This window comes from Pan troglodytes, chromosome X (assembly GCF_028858775.2).
Source record: "Pan troglodytes isolate AG18354 chromosome X, NHGRI_mPanTro3-v2.0_pri, whole genome shotgun sequence".
Taxonomy (NCBI): Eukaryota; Metazoa; Chordata; class Mammalia; order Primates; family Hominidae; genus Pan; species Pan troglodytes.
The window spans coordinates 71,467,143-71,492,643 of record NC_072421.2 but is presented as its reverse complement, the minus strand read 5'-3'; the positions used below and the strand labels follow the sequence as shown (position 1 = coordinate 71,492,643).

Here is a 25,501-nt window from a genome sequence, read left to right as displayed (position 1 = left end):
CCCTCAAGGATGACTTTGAGTGACTCAACACTTCAGTGGAGGAAGTAACGGCAGGTGTGGTAAAAACAGCAAGAGGATTAGAAGTAGAGCCTGAAGATGTGACTGAATTGCTGCAATTTCATGATAAGGCTTGAATGGATGCTCATCTTACAGATTAGCAAAAAAGTGGTTTCTTGAGATGGAATCTACTCCTGGTGAAAATGCTGTGAATACTGTTGAAATGACAACAAATGATTTAGAATATTACATAAACTTAGTTGATAAGTAGTAGCTAGGTCTGAGGGGACTGACTCCAATTTTGAAAGTTCTGTGGGTAAAATGCTATCAATCAGTATTGCATGCTGCAGAGAAATCTCTTGTGAAAGGAAGAATCAAGCAATATGGCAAACTTCACTGTCTTAGTTTAGGAGATTGCAAAAGCCACCCTAACCTTCAGCAATGACCTGCCCCATCAGTCAGCAGCCATCAACACTGAAGCAAGACCCCCCACAAACAAAAATATTATGACTCATGGAAGGCTCAGATGATCACTAGTATTTTTTTAGCAATACAATATTTTAAATTAAGGTATGTACATTTTTTAAGAAATAATGTTATTGCATACTTAATAGACTACATTATAGTGTAAACACAAATTTTATATGCACTGGGAAACCCCAAAATTTGTGTGACTTATTTTGGTTGTCTGGAACTGAATTCACACTTCTCTGAGGCATGTGTTTATAGCATAAAATACTTACAGGATTGAACATTAACACTAGTATATGTGGAAAAAGGCCAGATATAAAATGCAATTTTTAAAAGGAAGCCTAAATTAATTGCCTTATAATAATGGACATATAGGGAAGGGAAGAAAGGAAGATGCATCAAAAAAACACAGAATTCAATTCATTAACATAGATTTACACTTTATTTTAAATTTGCATCCTGAGATAATAAAATTTTATCTGACAAGTGAACAATGACAGAAGCAGCAGTGAAAGTTTCGGAGAGGCAGGTATCCTTCATTTTGGCACAGCTGTATATAGATTGAGTTTTTCCAGGGAAGTCATTCCTGGACTCAAGGGAGAAAAAATGAATTCATTCCACAGGCTACGTAACAATGCAAGATGCATGAAAGTTCTTAGTTTGGATGAACATATCCGCTATTATTCTTTTCTGGTAAAGCTGTCCCAACAGGAATCCTCTGACAAAAAGTTGAAATCCTAGGCTTCTCCACCAGATATTTTTATCAATGCCCACTCTCTAGTTACCTGGATATCCTGTTCTTGCAGCCAGATTCATATTTGTATGTGGTTAGTCCAAGGAGGGCAAATTCGCTCGTAGATTATATACTTTCAAACACTTGTTACTTGTTTCAAAGTCCAGGCATTAAAACAATTTTACACTATTTGCGTACTAGAAAAAATGGAAAATAAAAAGTCGAGATAAAAACAAAGAAATAAAAGAACATTTGAGAAATTATTGCCTTGATTCATCATGTTGAATTTATACACAGAACTACTTTAAGAGTCAGAAATTGATATTTAGTCCAATGCTAGAATATGACATTATAACATTTTCCACATTTGTAATCCTATATGTGTGTGTATGTATGAGCAACATGTACACACCTAAATAAATTAGGCCAGTGATATTCTAAAACAGAAAAAAAACTGAAGGCAAATTCTAACCTGAAGTTCTATAGCCTAATATAGCCAAAACACACAAACACACACATTTCATTATTTAGAGACTAGGTAAGCAATCTGTGGAGGGGGTCAAATAATCTTAGTTCCTTTATAAAAGTGGTTCCCAACATTTTCACCATAAGAATCCCTTCATTATTCTTTTCCCATGTTCCCAAGTATTTAATAAGTTGCACATAATAGGATTTCTTATTTTATTATTAATCAAAAACATACTGCCATTCACAGCTTTTGAGAGAATATAGGCAAAACGAATGGAAATTCAATGTCTTAATTGACTTGTGAAGCAGGAATATTATGGGTAAATGTATAATTTCTAATATACTTTTTGAAATATTACAAAAAGCTCAAGGATACCCTCCACTGCTATCATCTGCTGAAGTTGGGAATCACTGATTTACATCCACCTGCTTTTCCTCCCTAAGTATGTATTAACATAATACAATTACCCACGTTTAACACATAGGAGATTAATAACAAAATTTACTATTAAAAAAACAATAGACCAAGTGCAATAGTCATTCTGTAGGACCTGACTGAAAAAGAAAACATAGCATGGATTTAAAGAAATCTATTTAGAAATTATATAATTATGATATCCAGTATATCTTTCAGTCAACTTCAAAGCACACTAATATATGAAAATATCCTCAATTCCCCTGTGAGGTAGGTCCAGATTATTGTCCCCACTTCGACAATGAGGACGTGAGGTACAGAGGAATTAAGCAGCAGAGCCAATAATTAAACCAGAAGTGACTTGTATTTGAGTCCCATACCACTTTCCTTTCCACCTAATTTTATCAATTTGTTCCAACAGATCTTTTTGAGGGTATGGAATTTGATTAGACACTAAAGTAAATGTTGGATAGGATATGAAATCTTTACATAAATGCCAAAGTGGGTCCTCCAATATTTCCATTGTTGTTACAGCTAAAATTCTTGCCTGAATACCAACTGCATAGACAGATTCTACACAGGCAAAGGACACAGACCTCAGTGCTCAGTTCCTAGGAAAACTACATTTACTCTTAGCATCACCAAGGAACTAAGGTCTAGCAAGCATCAGGTTCTTGGAGTCTGTGTGATAATTAACACATGTCAGCCAGTCGGCAAATCAAACTTTTACTGCATGCAAGGCACTGTGAGAGTTTCCACCAAGGACAGTAGATCTGAGAATAATCATTCTGAGATTCTATAGAGTAAAAATGTCCTAAGAATTCCTTGAATCACAGAATGTTAAGTGATCTCTAATTTTTTGTCCAGCTCTAGGTTCCACCTCATCATTTTACAGAAGAGACAGACATGCAATTAAGATGACCTGCCTGGGGCCCACAATATTAGATCATTTCCTCATATAGTATGAATTTGACAAAGTTCACAGAAAATGGAACATACTCACAGGGTGCCATCAAAACAAAAAGGCTGGCTCAGAATCAGGTAAGAAAAATTTGGGGCAAGATAAGATCATTCATTTTTATATACAGATATATATCAATTGTTTTAGTCCACATACTACATGAACAGGTATTAATAAAACCTATTCATTTTTGTGGAAAATTTCCCAATTGTTTGCTATTTAAAGGAACCCAAATAATTTGACAGTTGTTGCAAAATATTTTTAAAGTATACTTTTATAGGCATGAGAATCTAATTTCAATAAATTTGAGCACTTATAATCAAATTAGCAAAAAGTATTTCCACTATGTGAAACTGCTCCAGTTAATCAGGTGAATATAATTTCTATATCCTCCTAGGTCAATATAGTACATTTTAATACAATATTGTTTGGGAGCTTTATGTTCAAGTAGTGAGGTTTTATTTTTTTAAATGGCAGCTTATTTGTAAACAAAATAAAAATGCTAATGATCTTTTAAAGCTTTCATACATTTGTTCAAAGGCTTACACGTTTTTAAACTTTATTCAAATTTCATCAAAAATGGCAGATAAAACAGTTTGATTGCTCAGATATTAGTGTTTACAGGCCATAATAATATGAATAGTATGTACATTAAATACTTAAATGGGTTTTGGTGGGGCTTTAATCAAAGACAACTGTCCTTCCAGAACTAAATTAAATTACATGTTTACTAGCATTAGAATTATACTGTTTTTTTAAGTGACTGATAGTCCGGTTCTGTAATATTTTGTCACTAATATATCATGATTGGGGAAAAGGAAGGAAAGAAGCTTTACATAATAAATAAAAGATAATACACTAGTAAAGTATTCTTAGACCTAGTTGAAAAGGATGATTTCTAATCTAATCATCTACCAATTCATTTATTATGCTTCCTTACACGTAATGTGTTATCTTTGTTCTAAAAAGACAAGGCACTTCTCCATCTTCTTCTAAAGTTTTACTACAGTGGTCTCTTTCCTAAATTAGCATTAGGAGGGAACAAAGAGTGGAGACATATCTGGGATGGAGTTAATAAATCTGTAAATAACACTTGCCCATATTAGTTATTAGGAATAAACATGTTATTGGCTTTTAGGACAAGCTTAAAAATAGCCAGTTGGACAAATTTATGAAGCCAGAATCTTGGGCCAAATGAGAAACATTGGAACATTAATTTTAAAAAACAATTTTAGCTTGTAATCTTAAAGCCTTGTGAGATTTCTATACTTTGGCAAATACATGTTTTGCTCTGGAAACTATCACAAGTTTCATAAAGGAATATTATGTAACAAAGAAATTCAAAATTACTTTCTTCAGTCTAAAAACAACTTTCACAAAAGTATGTTACTAACCTAATGGAAAATTACAAGTATGTTCTATCCTAAGCATAACAGAAAAAAGGCTCCATGGGGGAGGAATTAATCACCAGTGTGCTGTGTCATTTTAGCATTCATTACAACCAATTTCACTGAAAACAAAGCAACCCCGCCCAAACATTACAAAATACTCAATTGCTAATCAGCCCCCTGCAAAGGAAAACAGTTTGAAAAAGTAGTCACACAAGAGAGGAAAAAAATTGGTATTTTTTTGGGTAGTTGAAGAAACTAAGATGAGTCAACCAGCATAGCGAACAATAAAATAATAAACTGGAGTGAATAGAATAGGCTTTAAAATTAAGTTTACACATGCTGACAAATGGTTTTTGTGACAAATGCTACTGTAACTTGTATTATACTGTGTCATTTCCAGATATACTGTATTCCCATTCTCAATAATTGTTTCATGGAAACAATTCACCACTTCATGCTGTTCTTTGAGCAAAACCAAGTGTGATTTATACATGGCAGAAAAAGTTCCTATGACGATCATATGATCAAATTCTAAGGTTATAGAAAAAAATAAGATTTCTAAGGATCAACACTTAAAAGCAATTATTCTATCAGTGAAAATGAGATATTTTGTATTATGCTGAAAATCGATTTTGGTATTAAAATATCACAGTTTGAAGCATAAATTTGATAACATTAGCTGGAACATAAACCTCAGATACAATTTTTCCCTGACCTTAGCTATAAAACAAGACATTTGGTATACATTTTCAGAGGCTTCTACCTTGTCTATAAAAATACACCTTCAATTTTGCAGCAGGCAAACACATAATATTTGCAGGCATACACATTACTAAAGGTTAGAGATTTGGGGTGACTGAGTGGCACAGAGGTAATGGGGCACAGAGGAAGGTGGAAAAGTGTTTGTGCAAACAATTATAATCACATATAAAATAGTGTCTTCTTTTTCCTCTCTTTTTTAAACTGGTCAAGGACTGTGGATTTCAAATTAGGCATAAATTTTAAGAGTGGCTTAAAAAGGCTTGACCTTCTATGAAGAAATGATTGTTCACTTCACTGAGATGAATCTTGCCTAAAAGGTTTACTAAAAGCAGTAAGAGTAAGATGACAAAATATTACTGAGCCCTAGACACTTTTATTTTTAGCACTATGAATTACAAATAATGCCTACAAACAGGCATACATTTGCAGTTGAATTAATGTGATATAAAGCTTTCATTATACTGAATTTTCAAATTCTAGTTGTGTGGTGCTAGCAATCATTTTAATTGTGAAGAAAAATAGAGAAATATGGACCAAATAAATGTTACATATGTGCTGAATTTATAAACTAAAATACTTTTGTCTAAACACTTGTCTTTCCTCATTAATGTTTTATAAAGGATCATCAAAAACAGAATTGAGAATTTTTTTTCAATTATGAATCAGCTGCTATATACTCTTTAGCTACAGCTTCTCAAATAGTTCTCTCTCTTTCTCAAACTAGAATATCAGAACTGCAGAAAGGTGTTAGTGGCTTTCAAGAGGGTCTAGATACCTTCTGAAGATGTCTGAAATCTCAAAATACTCCTTAAAAGTCATAATTGTGTGTATTTTCAAAGGAAGAAAAGGCTAATAAATGCAGGATAGTGAGACTGTGAAATGTGTCAGATGTCAAATAATTTTTTTGTGGGAAGGAGTAGAGAACAAAATGGAAATTATTAAACGAAATGGAAAAATAAAGGTCATGGTTTCAGGTGCAATACAGAATATCTGAGATAATAATTTCAATTTTAATCCACTTGTTACAAAGGGCAACCTTGCCCTACACCTGAAATTCTTAACATACTCATTATGGCCTTGCCACAAAACAGCATGTTAGCAGTTTCTACATTCAAAGGGATGCTTGCAAACTTCATTCATATTAAAATCTATGTAAAATTGTTGGCAATACAATAAGAGTAATATTACATTATGTAAACCATGGCATACCACATTTTACATTATGCAAAGAGGCAATATTTACAAGTCTTTAGGAGTTTAAATATTTTATCCACTAACATAAGTGATAAAGCAAAGTGCAGGACAAAACCAGTGCCATTAATTGCATGTCCTTTAAAAGCATGTCCTTTAAAAGCAGAGTAAAACCATTTCTAAAAGCTACCAAAAGCTTATTTAAGTTTGTCCAGTAAGGGATTACAGAGCATCAAGTAGCCTAGAAAAATGATGCGAGTTTAGAAACAATGAGTATGAAAATTATAAGGCAGCATGCTCAGAACAAGTTTTTGTTTTTTAAACACCAACACTGATGATTTATCTTTAATGGCAACTATCTATATATGTATATGCACACACGCATGTGTGTGTATTTAAAATTGAGAGTGCAAAACACAAGCCTCATTGAAAGACAAAAAAGATGTGCAAATTTTCTTCATAAACCAACACAAAAGAGCGAGAAGAATATTCTACCATTATAAAGAATAAGTTGAACACAGCAAAGGAGACCATCTTCATTCCAAATCTACAAGGCACTAAGGGTAGGAAATGACAGGTAACACAGAAGTGACTGGATAAAACTCCTCAGTCAGGTCGGAATATGGGATATTTTGGTAAGAATTCTATTAGTATTACCTGCAAAATAAAAACAAGAATATATTTACAAAATATTTTTCATTTAATATAACTTATAAATAACCCAGAAAGTCTATAATCGTTTTTCATAGGACAATATTTCAATCCTGAACCATATAAAGTAAGTGAAATACATGAAAAAATTATGTAAAGAACTTAAACCACAAGTTGTTATTAGATTGGCAATTTAAAAATTAAGCTGGCAAACAAAACTACTTATTGTAGCTAACAGATTTTACTATCTGATTTACAATAACTATTTGTCTAGGTTAACAGGAGCAAACTCCATTAAATTATATTATGTTTTTCCCCCACACCCCTATCTCTTTGTTAGCAAAGTAGAGATTAAAAAAATGCTATACAGATTAAAAAATGCCTTTATATTAGATTTATATATTTTTCAATTAAAGAAACTGATATTAGTTGGAGATTACTATCGTTCACAAGTTGTGAAAAATTAATGTGCCCAAATGGATTGAGTAAAACATATTAATTACAAAAGGTTTGAAAACATAATTTTAAAAAACTCGGATATTTTTGAATGTTTTATCTATAATGAATTTTAGACTTGTGGTCATATGCATATTTTCCCCAAAATTATTCAAAGTGTAGAGAGATACCATAATAATCCTTACTTATGAAACACACATGGAATGTTTATTATTAAATATGTACTACATATTGGAAGTTTGGATAAATGTAATATTCTTTTCAATGTTAATTATGCTAAATTGATCACATTGGCTATATGTGAATTTATGTCTTATGACTAAGATTGTATAGCTTTCAGTTAAAACAAAAATTAGAACCTACAGTTTCTTCACTAAAAGTTAAATGTCAGCCAAAAAAAAAAAAAAAAAAAGCCAGTAATAGGAATCCAGAATGCAGATATCAACTCCTATTTTATGCAAGTTTTGACAAGATTACATTTAGAAATATTTGTTCAACAGCAGCTTTCCCCACCACCACATGCTATGGTTTGTGCCTATGTTAAATGATTAAGGTTGTACAATGTTTTCATTTTAGCATACTAACTGAAACTTTTCTAAGATCCAAATGATTGTTAGCTTTCAAGATATTTTAGGTTGGCTACAAATCTAAAGAAGATAGAAGAAAACCTCTATATTTCAATGGACAAAAGTTCTGGCTGAGGAGAAAAAAGAAGGAATAATTGACAAATGATAAACACAGGAAAATGGTACATTTAGAATGAATAAAAAAAATTAAAAACAACCTCATACTTACATACTCCATCATATTGCTAGTTTCACATTTCCTCTTAGTCAACTTCCAGTGCAAAGCAAGCTAAGAAAGTATAGTCTTGTTAAGAATTTTTATATTAACTTAAACTAATTACAACCTATACATTTGAATAAATCACTGAAAACAATCCAGGAAAAGTACAGGATACAAAACAGAGCACTTAAAAATACCTTGTAAAGAATATATATTAAAAATTGAGTATTAATTCTCTAATCCATTCCTTTGTGGCCTAAAAATTCCCATTTTGTATTTATTTTTCAATTTAATGCTGCAAATATATGAATGGGGCACTTATGTGCTTAAAATTTCTTACCTTGTGATATAATCTGTTATTTTCCCATTCTATTAACTTCTGAATTGATCTTCTGGTCTAAGAAAAATGATCAAGACTTTGTTACAAGATGACCTGAAGAGCTTTGTAAACTATGTGCATCTATATTTTTCTGCCTACTTGTAACATCCCATTACTATCTCCTTGTTTTTCTATTAGAAATGAGAAATAAGCAATATCAGTGGCAGAAAATGCTAAAAAGGAGTAAGATTTGGATGACTATTATAATAAGATTATCTACCTATCAATCAATCAATCAGATTTTTATATATGCTTTCTAAAATGAAATATGTATGAATTTCTTTGTGTTGTGAGGCCATCCACTGGACTACTGTGAAAACCTAAACTATATACTAAGTTGAGATTTTAGTAGTCCATTTATGAATTTAATCTAGATTTTCACATAACTGTCTTAGGATTACTTTAAATAATCATCTAATGCCAAGCTAATCTAATTTCTCATGGAAAGTTTTCCTACCACAGCTCCTGGCACAATACCTGTCATATAGCATTCAGTCAAGGTCTATAGGCTGAATAAAGAAAGCCAACGTATATCAGAATTTCCACTGAAAAGAACATGTTAAAAACAGCCAGTGGAAAAACTTATACTTAGAAAAATATAAATCAGAGAAGCAGTAATGTAGCAAAGAGGGGGACAGAGACTGAGTTTCTTCATTTAGAATCTGTATATTTTGTAAGGAGTACATAATGTTAAAAAAGCTTTTCAAAACATTAAAATAAAAGATGAAACCTACCTAGCCCATCATGGACATTGCCAACACCAGTGTGCCCTACCTGAGAACTAATGGACCCACCCACTGGCCCACTGCAGACACTGCCAGCACCTACGTCCTCCCCCCAGGACCCCAGGGACTATCTGGCCTGGGAGCCTGAAGAGCAAACTTCTTGGCCCACTGGGACCTGCATGCCCTGAGGGAGGGCCTGAGGACTGGCCCACCCAGGGCCTGCTGCCACCACTTTTTACACCTGCATGGCCCACCCATGGTCCAAAGACTGACATACTCAGGGCAAGCCAATGCCAGTGCCCACATGCACTATCTAGGGGATTGAGGACCAGTCTACCTGGCACTGCTGTCCCAAACAAAGCCTTACCACAGCCTCCACAATCAACTGCAGCCTGAGCCACTAAGGAACTCAAAGACACTGCTGAAACTGATTACAGCTGAAGTAATCTAAGGAGATTACACTGTGCTGCCCATGCAGAACCAAAGCCAAAGCACCCTACCCAACCAACATTGTAGATACATCTACAGGAAAAACTCGTTCTTTATGGGAGCAACTCCATACAAATGAATGAAGTGGCAATTATAGCAGATGTGGATATCAATGTAAGGACAAAAAAAAAAAAAAAAACCAACCTCCAAAAGGACACAATAATTTTCCAGCAACAGACTCCAAAGAAAATTAAATTTATGAAATTTCTGAAAAAGGCATTAAAAATGATCTTAAGAAAATTGAGAGGGAGGAGCCAAGAGGGCCGAATAGAAACAGCTCTGGTCTACAGCTCCCAGTGTGAGTGACGCAGAAGACGGGTGATTTCTGCATTTCCAACTAAGGTACCGGGTTCATCTCACTGGGGAGGGCCAGAAAGTAGGTGCAGGACAGTGGGTGCAGCGCACCGTGTGCGAGCCGAAGCAGGGCGAGGCATCACCTCACCTGGGAAGCGCAAGGGGTCAGGGAATTCCCTTTCCTAGTCAAAGAAAGGGGTGACAGATGGCACCTGGAAAATCGGGTCACTCCCACCCAAATACTGCGCTTTTCCAACGGGCTTAAAAAACAGCACACCAGGAGATTATATCCTGCACATGGCTCGGAGGGTCCTAGGCCCACAGGGTCTCACTCATTGCTAGCACAGCAGTCCGAGATCAAACTGTAAGGTGGCAGTGAGGCTGGGGGAGGGGTGCCTGCCATTGCTGAGTTAGTTGTTTGATTAGGTAAACAAAGCAGCCGGGAAGCTTGAACTGGGTGGAGCCCACCACAGCTCAAGGAGGCCTGCCTGCCTCTGTGGGCTCCACCTCTGGGGGCAGGGCACAGACAAACAAAAAGACAGCAGTAACCTCTGCAGACTTAAATGTCCCTCTCTGACAGCTTTGAAGAGAGTAGTGGTTCTCCCAGCACACAGCTTAAGATCCGAGAACGGGCAGACAGCCTCCTCAAGTGGGTCCCTGACCCCCGAGTAGCCTAACTGGGAGGCACCCCCCAGTAGGGGCGAACTGACACCTCACAGGGCCGGGTACTCCTCTGAGACAAAACTTCCAGAGGAATGATCAGGCAGCAGCACTTGCAGTTCACCAACATCTGCTGTTCTGCACCCACCCCTGCTGATACCCAGGCAAACAGGGTCTGGAGTGGACCTCTAGCAAACTCCAACAGACCTGCAGCTCAGGGTCCTATCTGTTAGAAGGAAAACTAACAAACAGAAAGGACATCCACACCAAAAACCCATCTGTACGTGACCATCATCAAAGACCAAAGGTAGATAAAACCACAAAGACGGGAAAAAAACAGAGCAGAAGAACTGGAAACTGTAAAAATCAGAGCACCTCTCCTCCTCCAAAGGAACGCAGCTCCTCACCAGCAATGGCACAAAGCTGAACAGAGAATGACTTTGACAAGTTGAGAGAAGAAGGCTTCAGATGATCAAACTACTCTGAGTTACCGGAGGAAATTCGAACCAATGGCAAAGAAGTTAAAAGCTTTGCAAAAAAATTAGACAAATGGATAACTAGAATAACCAATGCAGAGAAGTCCTTAAAAGACCTGATGGAGCTGAAAACCAAGGCACGAGAGCTACGTGACGAATGCAGAAGCCTCACTAGCCGATGCGATCAACTGGAAGAAAGAGTATCAGTGATGGAAGACGAAATGAATGAAATGAAGCGAGAAGAGAAGTTTAGAGAAAAAAGAATAAAAAGAAATGAACAAAGCCTCCAAGAAATATGGGACTATGTGAAAAGACCAAATCTACATCTGATTGGTGTACCTGAAAGTGACAGGGAGAATGGATCCAAGTTGGAAAACACTCTGCAGGATATTCTCCAGGAGAACTTCCCCAATCTAGCAAGGTAGGCCAACATTCAAATTCAGGAAATACAGAGAATGCCACAAAGATACTCCTCGAGAAGAGCAACTCCAAGACACATAATTGTCAGATTCACCAAAGTTGAAACGAAGGAAAAAATGTTAAGGGCAGCCAGAGAGAAAGGTCGGGTTACCCACAAACGGAAGCCCATCAGACTAACAGCTGATCTCTCAGCAGAAACTCTACAAGCCAGAAGAGAGTGGGGGCCAATATTCAGCATTCTTAAAGAAAAGAATTTTCAACCCAGAATTTCATATCTAGCCAAACTGAGCTTCATAAGTGAAGGAGAAATAAAATCCTTTACAGACAAGCAAATGCTGAGAGATTTTGTCACCACCAGGCCTGCCCTAAAAGAGCTCCTGAAGGAAGCACTAAACATGGAAAGGAACAACCGGTACCAGCCACTGCAAAAACATGCCAAATTGTAAAGCCCATTGAGGCTAGGAAGAAACTGCATCAACTAATGAGCAAAATAACCAGCTAACATCATAATGACAGGATCAAATTCACACATAACAATATTAACCTTAAATGTAAATGGGCTAAATGCTCCAATTAAAAGACACAGACTGGCAAATTGGATAAAGAGTCAAGACCCGTCAGTGTGCTGTATTCAGGAAACCCATCTCACGTGCAGAGACACACATAGGCTCAAAATAAAGGGATGGAGGAAGATCTACCAAGCAAATGGAAAACAAAAAAAGGCAGGGTTTGCAATCCTAGTCTCTGATAAAACAGACTTTAAACCAACAAAGATCAAAAGAGACAAAGAAGGCCATTACATTATGGGAAAGGGATCAATTCAACAAGAAGAGCTAACTATCCTAAATATATATGCACCCAATACAGGAGCACCCAGATTCATAAATCAAGTCCTTAGTGACCTACAAAGAGACTTAGACTCCCAGACAATAATAATGGGAGACTTTAACACCCCAATGTCAACATTAGACAGATCAACGAGACAGAAAGTTAACAACGATACCCAGGAATTGAACTCAGCTCTGCACCAAGTGGACCTAATAGATATCTATAGAACTCTCCACCCCAAATCAACAGAATATACATTCTTTTCAGCACCACACCACACCTACTCCAAAACTGACCACACAGTTGGAAGTAAAGCACTCCTCAGCAAATGTAAAAGAATAGAAATTATAACAAACTGTCTCTCAGACCACAGTGCAATCAAACTAGAACTCAGGATTAAGAAACTCACTCAAAGCTGCTCAACTACATGGAAACTGAACAACCTGCTCCTGAATGACTACTGGGTACATAATGAAATGAAGGCAGAAATAAAGATGTTCTTTGAAACCAATGAGAACAAAGACACAACATACCAGAATCTCTGGGACACATTCAAAGCAGTGTGTAGAGGGAAATTTATAGCACTAAATGCCCACAAGAGAAAGCAGGAAAGATCCAAAATTGACACCCTAACATCACAATTAAAAGAACTAGAAAAGCAAGAGCAAACACATTCAAAAGCTAGCAGAAGGCAAGAAATAAATAAGATCAGAGCAGAACTGAAGGAAATAGAGACACAAAAAACCCTTCAAAAAAATCAATGAATCCAGGAGCTGGTTTTCTGAAAAGATCAACAAAATTGATAGACCGCTAGAAAGACTAATGAAAAAGAAAAGAGAGAAGAATCAAATAGATGCAATAAAAAATGATAAAGGGGATATCACCACCGATCCCACAGAAACACAAACTACCATCAGAGAATACTATAAACAGCTCTACACAAATAAACTAGAAAATCTAGAAGAAATGGATAAATTCCTGGACACATACACCCTCCCAAGACTAAACCAGGAAGAAGTTGAATCTGAATAGACCAATAACAGGATCTGACATTGAGGCAACAATCAATAGCTTACCAACCAAAAAAAGTCCAGGACCAGATGGATTCACAGCCGAATTCTACCGGAGGTAGAAAGAGGAGCTGGTACCATTCCTTCTGAAACTATTCCAATCAATAGAAAAAGAGGGAATCTGCCCTAACTCATTTTATGAGGCCAGCATCATCCTGATACCAAAGCCTGGCAGAGACACAACCAAAAAAGAGAATTTTAGAACATCGATGCAAAAATCCTCAGTAAAATACTGGCAAACCGAATCCAGCAGCACATCAAAAAGCTTATCCACCATGATCAAGTCGGCTTCTTCCCTGGGATGCAAGGCTGGTTCAACATATGCAAATCAATAAATGTAATCCAGCATATAAACAGAACAAAAGACAAAAACTACATGATTATCTCAATAGATGCAGAAAAGGCCTTTGACAAAATTCAACAACCCTTCATGCTAAAAACTCTCAATAAATTAGGTATTGATGGGACGTATTTCAAAATAATAAGAGGTATCTATGACAAACCCACAGCCAATATCATACTGAATGGGCAAAAACTGGAAGCATTCCCTTTGAAAACTGGCACAAGACAGGGATGCCCTCTCTCACCGCTCCTATTCAACATAGTGTTGGAAGTTCTGGCCAGGGCAATCAGGCAGGAGAAGGAAATAAAGGGTATTCAATTAGGAAAAGAGGAAGTCAAATTGTCCCTGTTTGCAGACGACATGATTGTTTATCTAGAAAACCCCATCGTCTCAGCCCAAAATCTCCTTAAGCTGATAAGCAACTTCAGCAAAGTCTCAGGATACAAAATCAATGTACAAAAATCACAAGCATTCCTATACACCAACAACAGACAAACAGAGAGCCAAATCATGAGTGAACTCCCATTCACAATTGCTTCAAAGAGAATAAAATACCTAGGAATCCAACTTACAAGGGATGTGAAGGACCTCTTCAAGGAGAACTACAAACCACTGCTCAAGGAAATAAAAGAGGATACAAACAAATGGAAGAACATTCCATGCTCATGGGTAGGAAGAATCAATATCGTGAAAATGGCCATACTGCCCAAGGTAATTTACAGATTCAATGCCATCCCCATCAAGCTACCAATGACTTTCTTCACAGAATTGGAAAAAACTACTTTAAAGTTCATATGGAACCAAAAAAGAGCCCGCATCGCCAAGTCAATCCTAAGCCAAAAGAACAAAGCTGGAGGCATCACACTACCTGACTTCAAACTATACTACAAGGCTACAGTAACCAAAACAGCATGGTACTGGTACCAAAACAGAGATATAGATCAATGGAACAGAACAGAGCCCTCAGAAATAACACCACTTACCTACAACTATCTGATCTTTGACAAACCTGAGAAAAAGAAGCAACGGGGAAAGGATTCCCTATTTAATAAATGGTGCTGGGAAAACTGGCTAGCCATATGTAGAAAGCTGAAACTGGATCCCTTCCTTACACCTTATACAAAAATCAATTCAAGATGGATTAAAGATTTAAACGTTAGACCTAAAACCATAAAAACCCTAGAAGAAAACCTAGGCATTACCATTCAGGACATAGGCGTGGGCAAGGACTTCATGTCCAAAACACCAAAAGCAATGGCAACAAAAGCCAAAATTGACAAATGGGATCTAATTAAACTAAAGAGCTTCTGCACAGCAAAAGAAACTACCATCAGAGTGAACAGGCAACCTACAGCATGGGAGAAAATTTTCGCAACCTACTCATCTGACAAAGGGCTAATATCCAGAATCTATAATGAACTCAAACAAATTTACAAGAAAAAAACAAACAACCCCATCAAAAAGTGGGCGACGGACATGAACAGACACTTCTCAAAAGAAGACATTTATGCAGCCAAAAAACACATGAAAAAATGCTCATCATCACTGGCCATCAGAGAAATGCAAATCAAAACCACTATGAGATATCATCTCACACCAGTTAGAATGGCAATCATTCAAAAGTCAGGAAACAACAGGTGCTGGAGAGGATGTGGAGAAATAGGAACACTTTTACACTGTTGGTGGGAATGTAAACTAGTTCAACCATTGTGGAAGTCAGTGTGGCGATTCCTCAGGGATCTAGAACTAGAAATACCATTTGACCCAGCCATCCCATTACTGGGTATATACCCAAATGACTATAAATCATGCTGCTATAAAGACACATGCACACGTATGTTTATTGCGGCATTATTCACAATAGCAGACTTGGAACCAACCCAAATGTCCAACAATGATAGACTGGATTAAGAAAATGTGGCACATATACACCATGGAATACTATGCAGCCATAAAAAATGATGAGTTAATGTCCTTTGTAGGGATATGGATGAAACTGGAAACCATCATTCTCAGTAAACTATCGCAAGAACAAAAAACCAAACACCGCATATTCTCACTCATAGGTGGGAATTGAACAATGAGATCACATGGGCACAGGAAGGGGAATATCACACTCTGGGGACTGTTGTGGGGTGGGGGGAGGGGGGAGGGATAGCATTGGGAGATATACCTAATGCTAGATGACGAGTTAGTGGGTGCAGCGCACCAGCATGGCACATGTATACATATGTAACTAACCTGCACAATGTGCACATGTACCCTAAAACTTAAAGTATAATAAAAAAAAAAAGTAAAAAAAAAAAAAAAAAAAAAGAGCATCAACATATGATAATAGGAGTACCAGAAGGAGAAGAGATAATTTAAAAAAAAAAATTGAAGAAATAATGACTGGAATCTTCCAAATTGGCTGAAAATATTAATCTGCACATCCAAGAAGCTCCATAAACTCCAAGTATCAATGGTGAGCAGAAGAGGAGCAGGGAATGATGAAAGACCACACATTCTCCAAAAGTCAGTAAGCACTGTTTGCAGATGGAACATTCATATTTTCACATAGTATAAGTCATATGATCTTTGATCCTCCATGTATTGCTATCCAGCCATTTACTTTAGAATGTCAGCCTTTATACTGATATCACACACATGTTGTAAAATGTAGTGAAGATAAACGGGTGAAGTTAAACTTAAAAAAAAAACAAAAACAAAAACAAAAAAAAACTCTCAATAAATTAGGTATTGATGGGACATATCTCAAAATAGTAAGAGCTATCTATGACAAACCCACAACCAAAATCATACTGAATGGGCAAAAACTGGAAGCATTCCCTTTGAAAATGGGCAGAAGACAGGGATGCCCTCTCTCACTATTCCTATTCAACATAGTGTTGGAAGTTCTGGCCAGGGCAATTAGTCAGGAGAAGGAAATAAAGGGTATTCAATTAGGAAAAGAGGAAGCCAAATTGTCCCTGTTTGCAGATGACATGATTGTATATCTAGAAAACCACATCGTCTCAGCCCAAAATCTCCTCAAGCTGATAAGCAACTTCAGCAAAGTCTCAGGATACAAAATCAACGTACAAAAATCACAAGCATTCTTATACACCAATAATAGACAAACAGAGAGCCAAATCATGAGTAAACTCCCATTCACAATTGCTTCAAAGAGAATAAAATACCTAGGAATCCAACTTACAAGGGAAGTGAAGGACCTATTCAAGGAGACCTACAAACTACTGCTTAATGAAATAAAAGAGGATACAAACAAATGGAAGAACATTCCATGCTCATGGGTAGGAAGAATCAGTATCGTGAAAATGGCCATACTGCCCAAGGTAATTTATAGATTCAATGCCATCCCCATCAAGTTACCAAGGACTTTCTTCACAGAATTGGAAAAAACTACTTTAAAGTTCATATGGAACCAAAAAAGAGCCCGCATCGCCACGTCAATCCTAAGCCAAAAGAACAAAGCTGGAGGCATCATGCTACCTGACTTCAAACTATACTACAAGGCTACAGTAACCAAAACAGCATGGTACTGGTACCAAAACAGAGATATAGATCAATGTAAAAGAAAAGAGCCCTCAGAAATAATGCCGCATATCTCCAACTATCTGAGAAAAACAAACAATGGGGAAAGGATTTCCTATTTAATAAATGGTGCTGGGAAAACTGGCTAGCCATATGTAGAAAGCTGAAACTGGGTGCCTTCCTTACACCTTATACAAAAATTAATTCAAGATGGATTAAAGACTTACATGTTAGACCTAAAACCATAGAAACCCTAGAAGAAAACCTAGGGAATACCATTCAGGACATAGGCATGGGCAAGGACTTCATGTCTAAAACACCAAAAGCAATGGCAACAAAAGACAAAATTGACAAATGGGATCTAATTAAACTAAAGAGCTTCTGCACAGCAAAATAAACTACAATCAGAGTGAACAGGCAACCTACAGAATGGGAGAAAATTTTTGCAACCTACTCATCTGACAAAGGGCTAATATCCAGAATCTACAATGAACTCAAACAAATTTACAAGAAAAAACAAACCACATCAAAAAGTGCGCGAAGGACATGAACAGACACTTCTCAAAAGAAGACATTTATGCAGCCAAAAAACACATGAAAAAATGCTCATCATCACTGGCCATCAGAGAAATGCAAATCAAAACCACAATGAGATACCATCTCACGCCAGTTAGAATGGTGATCATTAAAAAGTCAGGAAACAACAGGTGCTGGAGAGGATGTGGAGAAATAGGAACACTTTTACACTGTTGGTGGGACTGTAAACTAGTTCAACCATTGTGGAAGTCAGTGTGGCGATTCCTCGGGGATCTAGAACTAGAAATACCATTTGACCCAGCCTTCCCATTACTGGGTATATACCCAAAGGATTATAAATCATGCTGCTATAAAGACACATGCACACGTATGTTTATAGTGGCACTATTCACAATAGCAAAGACTTGGAACCAACCCAAATGTCCAACAACAATAGACTGGATTAAGAAAATGTGGCATATATACACCATGGAATACTATGCAGCCATAAAAAATGATGAGTTCATGTCCTATGTAGGGACATGGATGAAACCGGAAACCATCATTCTCAGCAAACTATCGCAAGGAAAAAAAACCAAACACCGCATGTTCTCACTCATAGGTGGGAATTGAACAATGAGAACACGTGGACACAGGAAGGGGAACATCACACACCGGGGACTGTTGTGGGGTGTGGGAGAGGGGAGGGATAGCATTAGGAGATATACCTAAAGGTAAATGATGAGTTAATGGGTGCAGCACACCAACATGGCACATGTATACATATGTAACAAACCTGCATGTTGTGCACATGTACCCTAAAACTTAAAGTACAATAATAATAAAATTAAAAAAAAAGAACAAGCACAAAAAATAAAAATAAATAAATACTAATAGAAAAAGGAAACTGAGATATAAGATAACAAACAAGATTTAAAACTCAGGAAAGCAATTAAAAATCTAGATGAGAAATCCAACAAAGATATCATTAAAAAGAACAAAACAGAAATTCTAGAACTGAAGAATTCAATGAATGACATTAAAGATACAATAGAGAGCTTCAACAATAGACTAGACAAGCAAAATACAATTTCTGAACTTGAAGACAAATCTTTTGAAATAACCTAGGCAGGAAAAACAAGATAAAAGGAAAAAGAATAAAGAAAGCCTTTGTGACACCATCAAGCAAACAAATTTTTGACGTGTGGGAGTTCTAGAAGAGAAGAGATGGATGAAAATCGTATTCAATGAAATAATAACTGAAAACTTCCCAAGTCTTGGGAGAGATATAGACATCCAAATACAGAAAGCTCAAAGACTGCAAAAGAGATTCAACTGAAAAGGTCGTCTTCAAGGCACATCATAGTCAAACTGTCAAAGTCAGAATCAGAATTCTAAAAACAGCAAGAGAAATGCAGCAAGTCACATATAAGGGAATTCACATCAACTAACAGGAGGTTTCTCAGCAGAAACCTTGCAGGCCAGGAGAGACTAGACAGATCATCTGAACAGAGAAACATCATGAGACTTAAACTGCACTATAAAACTGCACTTAAAAAACAAACATCAGACTTAAACTGCACTATAGACCAAATAGACCTAATAGACATTTACAAAACATTTCATCCAACAATTGCAGGATACACATTCTTCTCATCAGCACATGGAACATTTTCCATGACAAAAAACATGTTAAGTAAAAAACTGTCTCAAATGTAAGAAAATCAAAATCATATCAAGTATCTTCTCAGACCACCACAGAATAAAACCAGAAATCAATAACAGGAGGAAATTTGGAAACTGTACCAATACATGGAAATTAAATAATGTGCTCCTGAAAGACCACTAGGTCAATAAAGAAATTAAGGAGAAAATAAAGTTTCCAAAAACAAATAAAAAGGAAAAACATACCAAAACCTGTAAGATACAGCAAAAGCAATACTAAGAAGTTTATAGCAATAAATGCCTACATCAAAACAGTAGATTTGAAAGAAAGAATATAAGATAGAAAGAAATATAAGAAAGAATAGAAGAAAGAAAGAAAGAATATAATGATGCACCTCAAGGAACTAGAAAAGCAAGAACCAACCAAACCTAAAATTAGTCTACTAATTTTAGTAGAAAAAATAATATAGATCAAAGCAGAAAAAAATAGAGACTAAAAAATATGAAAGATAAATGAAAGAAAAAGTTGGTTCTTAAAAAGATAAAGTAGACAAACCATCAGCTAGACTAAGAGAAAAAGAGAAAAGCCAAATAAAGGGGAGGGCCAAGATGGCCGATTAGAAGCAGCTGTGGTCCACCACTCTCAAGGAGAGGAATGAAAGGGGTGAGTGAATATAGCACCTTCAACTGAAATATCTAGGTTCTCACGTTGGGACTGATTAGAGAAATAACTCGACACACAGAGAACAAAAGCAGGGTGGGGCAATGGCCCACCTGGGAGTGACATGGAGCCAAGAGAAACCCCACCCCCAGCCAAAGGAAACAGTGAGTGACTGTGTGACCCTGGGAAACCATGCTTCTCTCACGGATCTTTGCAACCCACAGGTCAGGAGATCTCCTTGTGAGCCCATGCCACCAGAGCCTTGGGTCCGACACAGAGCTGTATGGAGTCTTGCAGAGTGGCTGCTCCGGCATGCACAAAGACCCAAGAGCTTTGCATACTCTGACCCGGAGATCCCCAATGAATGTGTCTGCAACTCAGGCAAGACAGGAGGTCTGCATATATGCCTAGGAAGGGGGTAGAGTCCAGGGAGCCGAGCAGCATGTTCTGCAGGCCCCATTTCCACCTCACTTCACAAGATAATAACCACTGGCTTGGAATCCTAGTCAGCCTCAGGCAACAGGGAGAGGGATAGGTGCCATCTCTGCCATTTGGTCGACTCAGCTGTTCTAGCCTGTGGGCTTTGTAGAGTCCAAATGGTCTGGAGGAGAAAGGGGTTCCCCAGCAACGCAGCACAGTGGCTTGGCCAGATTGTCACCAGACTGCTTCTTTAAGTGGGACCAAATCCATTCTTCCACACTGGGCAGGACCTCCCAGGCGGATCCTCCAGCCACGCCTGCAGGCAACTATTAGGGATAGAGCTCTGATCTCTCCCTGAGACATAGTGTGGTGGGGGGTGGGCAGGGGGTGGAGGAGGAGGGTCACCACCTGGGTTGATTGGACAGCTCAGCAGTTCCACCATGTGGGCTTAGAGAGTCCAAACAATTCAGATGAGGAAGGGTCCCCTGAGTAATGCAACATAGTGGCTTTGCCAGATTGTAGCCAGACTGCTTCTTTAAGCAGGGCACTGATCCATTCCTCCTCACTGGGCAGAACCTCCCAGCAGGACCTTTCAGCCATGCCTGCTGGAACCTATTAGGGACAGAGCTCTGATCTCTCCCTGGGATGGAGTGCCCGGGAGAGAGGAAAGCCACCACTTGGGTTGGTTGGTCACTCAGCTGTTCCAGCCTGCTAGCTTTGGAGAGTCCAAGCGCACAGGGGCAGACGTGATTCCCCACTATGACACAGCTGTTCTGTTAAGGCATGACCAGACTGCTTCTTTAAGTGGGACCCTGATCCACTCCTCCTCCTGAGGTGCGTCCTCCCAGCTGGAACTTCTGGCCACCCCTCCCCACCTCTCCCTGGGATGGAATGCCTGAGGGGCGAGGCAGGCTGCCAACTTGGCTGTTTGGGCTTATCAGCTAGTCTAGCCTGTGGTCCTCGAAAAGCCCAAACTGACCGGGGGCTGAAGGGATCACCAACACAGCACAGCTGCTCTGCCAAAATGCAGCCAGAATGCTTAAGTAGGTGCCTGATCTTGTTCCTCCTGACTGGGAGAGACCACCAAACGGGTCTCCAGTCACCTCCTACAGACATGTTCAGGCTGGCAAAAGGTCAGTACTGCCCTGGAATGGAGCTTCCAGAGGAATAGGCTGACTGCCATCTTTTCTGTTTTTCAGTATTCACTAGTGATACCTCCAGGTATGAGAAAACTGAGGCAACTAGGGTCTAGAGCGGACCCCCAGCAAACTGCAGCAGCCCTATGGAACAGAGGCCAGACTGTCAGAAGAAAAACAGAGAGAAAACAACAATAAAAAAACACAAAAACCCCATCCAAATGTCAGCAACCTCAAAAATCAAAGGTAGATAATCCCACAAGGATGAGAAAGAACAAAAAAATGCTAAAAACTAAAAAATCCAGAGTGCCCCTGTTCCTCCAAATGACCACAACACTTCTCCAGCAAGGGCTCAGAACTGGACTGAGGCTGACATAGCTGAAATGACAGAAGTAGGCTTCAGAAGGTGGGTAATAATGAAATTTGCTGAGCTAAAGGAGCATGTTGTAACCCAATGCCAAGAAGCTAAGAATCATGATAAAACAATACAGGAGCTGACAGCCAAAATAGCCAGTTTAGAGAGGAAAATAACTGACATGTTAGACCTGAAAAATATACAAGAACTTCACAACAGAATCACAAGTATTAATGGCAAAGTAGACCAAACAAAGGAAAGAATGTCACAGCTGGAAGACTATCTTTCTGAAATAAGCCAGGCAGATGACAATACAGATAAAAGAATGAAAAGGAATGAACAAAACCTCTGAGAAATATGGAATTATGTAAAGCGACCAAATCTATGACTGATTGGGGTACCTGAAAGAAACTGGGAGAATGGAACCAAGTTGGAAAACATACTTGAGGATATCATCCAAGAGCACTTCCCCAAACTAGCTAGACAGGCTAACATTCAAATTCAAGAAATGCAGAGAAACCCAGTAAGATACTCCACGAGATCATCCCCAATGCATGATCATCAGATTCTCCAAGGTTGAAATGAGAGAAAAAATGTTAAGGGTAGCCAGAGAGAAAGGCCAAGTCACATACAAGGGGAAGGCTAAGAGCAGTCTTCCATGAGACTAAGAGCAGACCTCTCAGTGAAAAACCTTACAAGCCAGAAGAAATCAGGGGCCAATATTCAACATTCTTAAAGAAAAGAATTTCCAACCCCCAAATTCATGTCCAGCCAAACTAAGCTTCATAAGCAAAAGGGAAATAAAATCCTTTTCAGACAAGCAGATGCTGAGGGAATTTGTTACCTCCAGACTTCCCCTGCAAGAGCTCCTGAAGAAAGCACTAAATATGGAAAGGAAAAACTGTCATCAGCCACTACAAAAACATACTTAAGTACATAGACCAGTGACACAATGAAGCAATCACATAAACAAGTTTGCAAAATAACCAGCTAACATCATGATGAAAAAAATCAAATCCATACATAATAACACTAACCTTAAATGTAAATGGCTAAATGCCCCAATTAAAGGACACAGAATGACAAGCTGGATAAAGAACAAAGACATATTGGTATGCTGTCTTCAAAAGACCCATCCTACATGCAAAGACAAAAATATGCTAAAAATAAAGGGATGGAAGAAAATTTACTAAGCAAATGAAAAGCAGAAAAAAGCAGGGGTTGCTATCCTAGTTTCTGAAAAAACAGATTTTAAACCAACAAAGATCAAAAAAGACAAAGGAGGGCATTACATAATGGTAAAGGGTTTAATTCAACAAGAAGAGCTAACTACCTAAATATATATGCAACCAATACACTAGCACCCATATTCATAAAGCAAGTTTTTAGAGACTTTCAAAATGCTTAGACTCCCACACAATAATAGTGAAAGACTTTAACACCCCACTGGCACTATTAGACAGATCATTGAGATAGAAGATTAACAGATATTCAGGACTTAAACTCACCTCTGGATCAAGTGGACCTGATAGATATCTAATAACTTTCCACCCCCAAAACAACAGAATATACATTTTTCTCATCGCCACATGGTATTTACTCTAAAATTGATCACATAATTGGAAGTAAAACACTCCTCAGCAAATGCAAAGAACAGAAATCATAATAGTCTCTCAGAGCACAGAACAATCAAATTAGAACACAAGATTAAGAAATTCACTCAAAACCACTGTGAGGGTTATTACTGAGTGTCAACTTCGTTGGACTGAAGGATACAAAGTATTGATCCTGGGTGTGACTGTGATGGTGTTGCCAAAAGAGGTTAACATTTGAGTCAGTGGGCTGGGGAAGGCAGATCCACCCTTAATCTGGTGGGCACAATCTAATCAGCTGCCAATAAATTTAAAGCAGGCAGAAAAATGTGAAAAGGATAGACTGGCCTAGCCTCCCAGCCTACATCTTTCTCCCATGCTGGATGCTTCCTACCCTTGAACATTGGACTCCAAGTTCTTCTGTTTTGGGACTTGGATGGTCTCTCCTTCCTCCTCACCTTGCAGACAGCCTATTGTGGGACCTTGTGATTGTGTAAGTTAATACATAATAAACTCCCCAATACAATCACACAACTGCATCGAAACTGAACAATGTGCTCCTAAATGACTCTTGGGTACATAAAGAAATTAAGGCAGATGTAGGAGATTGGTTATGGTGGTGGGAGAAATTATAGGAAAAATGCAAACCTTCTTGGAAGGCCAGGAGGTTTTGCAAAAGCTTCGAAAGATAATTTGGTTGAAGGCAGCCAAATTCTCTTATCCAGAGCCTGAGAGCAAATAGTATATAACAAGGAAGTGTAAAGGAATTGATCTAGATAGGTTAGTTTACTTAGGCCTCAGAACCTGGCCTTTAATCATTTGTTTGCAGGACTGCTCTCTCCAGGGGGGCAACCATGTTAATTACCCACAAGTGTGTTGACTCAAAGCCTTTGTCATTAAATCTGTACTAAATAAATCCCTGCAGCACTGGCTTGTCAGGGCCGTGGCTGTTGGGACTCTTTATGATGCCCTCCTTGGTGTCTGTGGGTGCCCCAGTCCCCTAGCCATGCGACCAGGCAAAAAACCTGTGTCTGCATACATTTTTTCATCTGTCACTCTGCCACGGTCTGCTGGTCAGACCCGGCAGCTGGTGCCCTGTGTGAGAAATAGCTGCAATGGGTCGCAACGGAACCCTTGAAAACGAAGATGAAGAGACTGCACAGTCAGTAAGTCACTGGTGCCTGCTCGGGGTTTGCAAGTTTGAGGACGTTGTTCAGGCTAGGGTTTCATCATGGGACAACAGTTATCAGCTCAACAGCAACAGTATATAAAAGTATTGAAACAGCTGCTTAAAGCTAGTGGAGCCTCGGTTTTGCAGGCTCAATTAAGGAACCTAATGCAAACTTTTGTTTCCCATAACCCATGATTCCTGGAAGAAGGTATGGTAGATGTAGAGCTCTGGGAACAAGTGAAGAGAAATCTTCAAGAACATCATGTACAAGGGCAATGGGTCCCAGTAACATCTCTAACAGTATGGGCTTTAGTAAGGGCTGCTTTGGTCCCACTATACACAGAAGAGCCTAAAAGGGGGAGGGAAGAGGAACCATCACCTACCTTTCCACCTCCACCTCCCTCAGCCTTGCCGTTTCTGGGCAAAAATAACAAAGAGGAAACGGAGGTTTTGCCTGAGCCCCGTCCTCCAATAAATTGGAAAAA

The 25,501-nt window shown here is 38.2% G+C and overlaps 1 protein-coding gene across 2 annotated transcripts in view; it reads right to left on the bottom strand.

The window, feature by feature from the left end:
• Nucleotides 1-891: 891 nt before the first annotated feature.
• CHIC1 (cysteine rich hydrophobic domain 1) overlaps nucleotides 892-25,501 on the bottom strand; it is a 113,599-nt gene continuing 88,989 nt past the window's right edge. The window contains exons 4-6 of one of the 2 annotated variants that reach the window (XM_016943662.3): nucleotides 8,623-8,679; nucleotides 8,292-8,351; nucleotides 892-7,046 (exon numbers count right to left, since the gene is read on the bottom strand). In XM_016943662.3, coding sequence (XP_016799151.1) covers nucleotides 6,996-7,046; nucleotides 8,292-8,351; nucleotides 8,623-8,679 — 168 coding nt within the window. In that variant the 3' untranslated portion in view covers nucleotides 892-6,995. The remainder of the gene's footprint in view (nucleotides 7,047-8,291; nucleotides 8,352-8,622; nucleotides 8,680-25,501) is intronic. The other variant, XM_016943663.4, reaches the window with a different exon arrangement.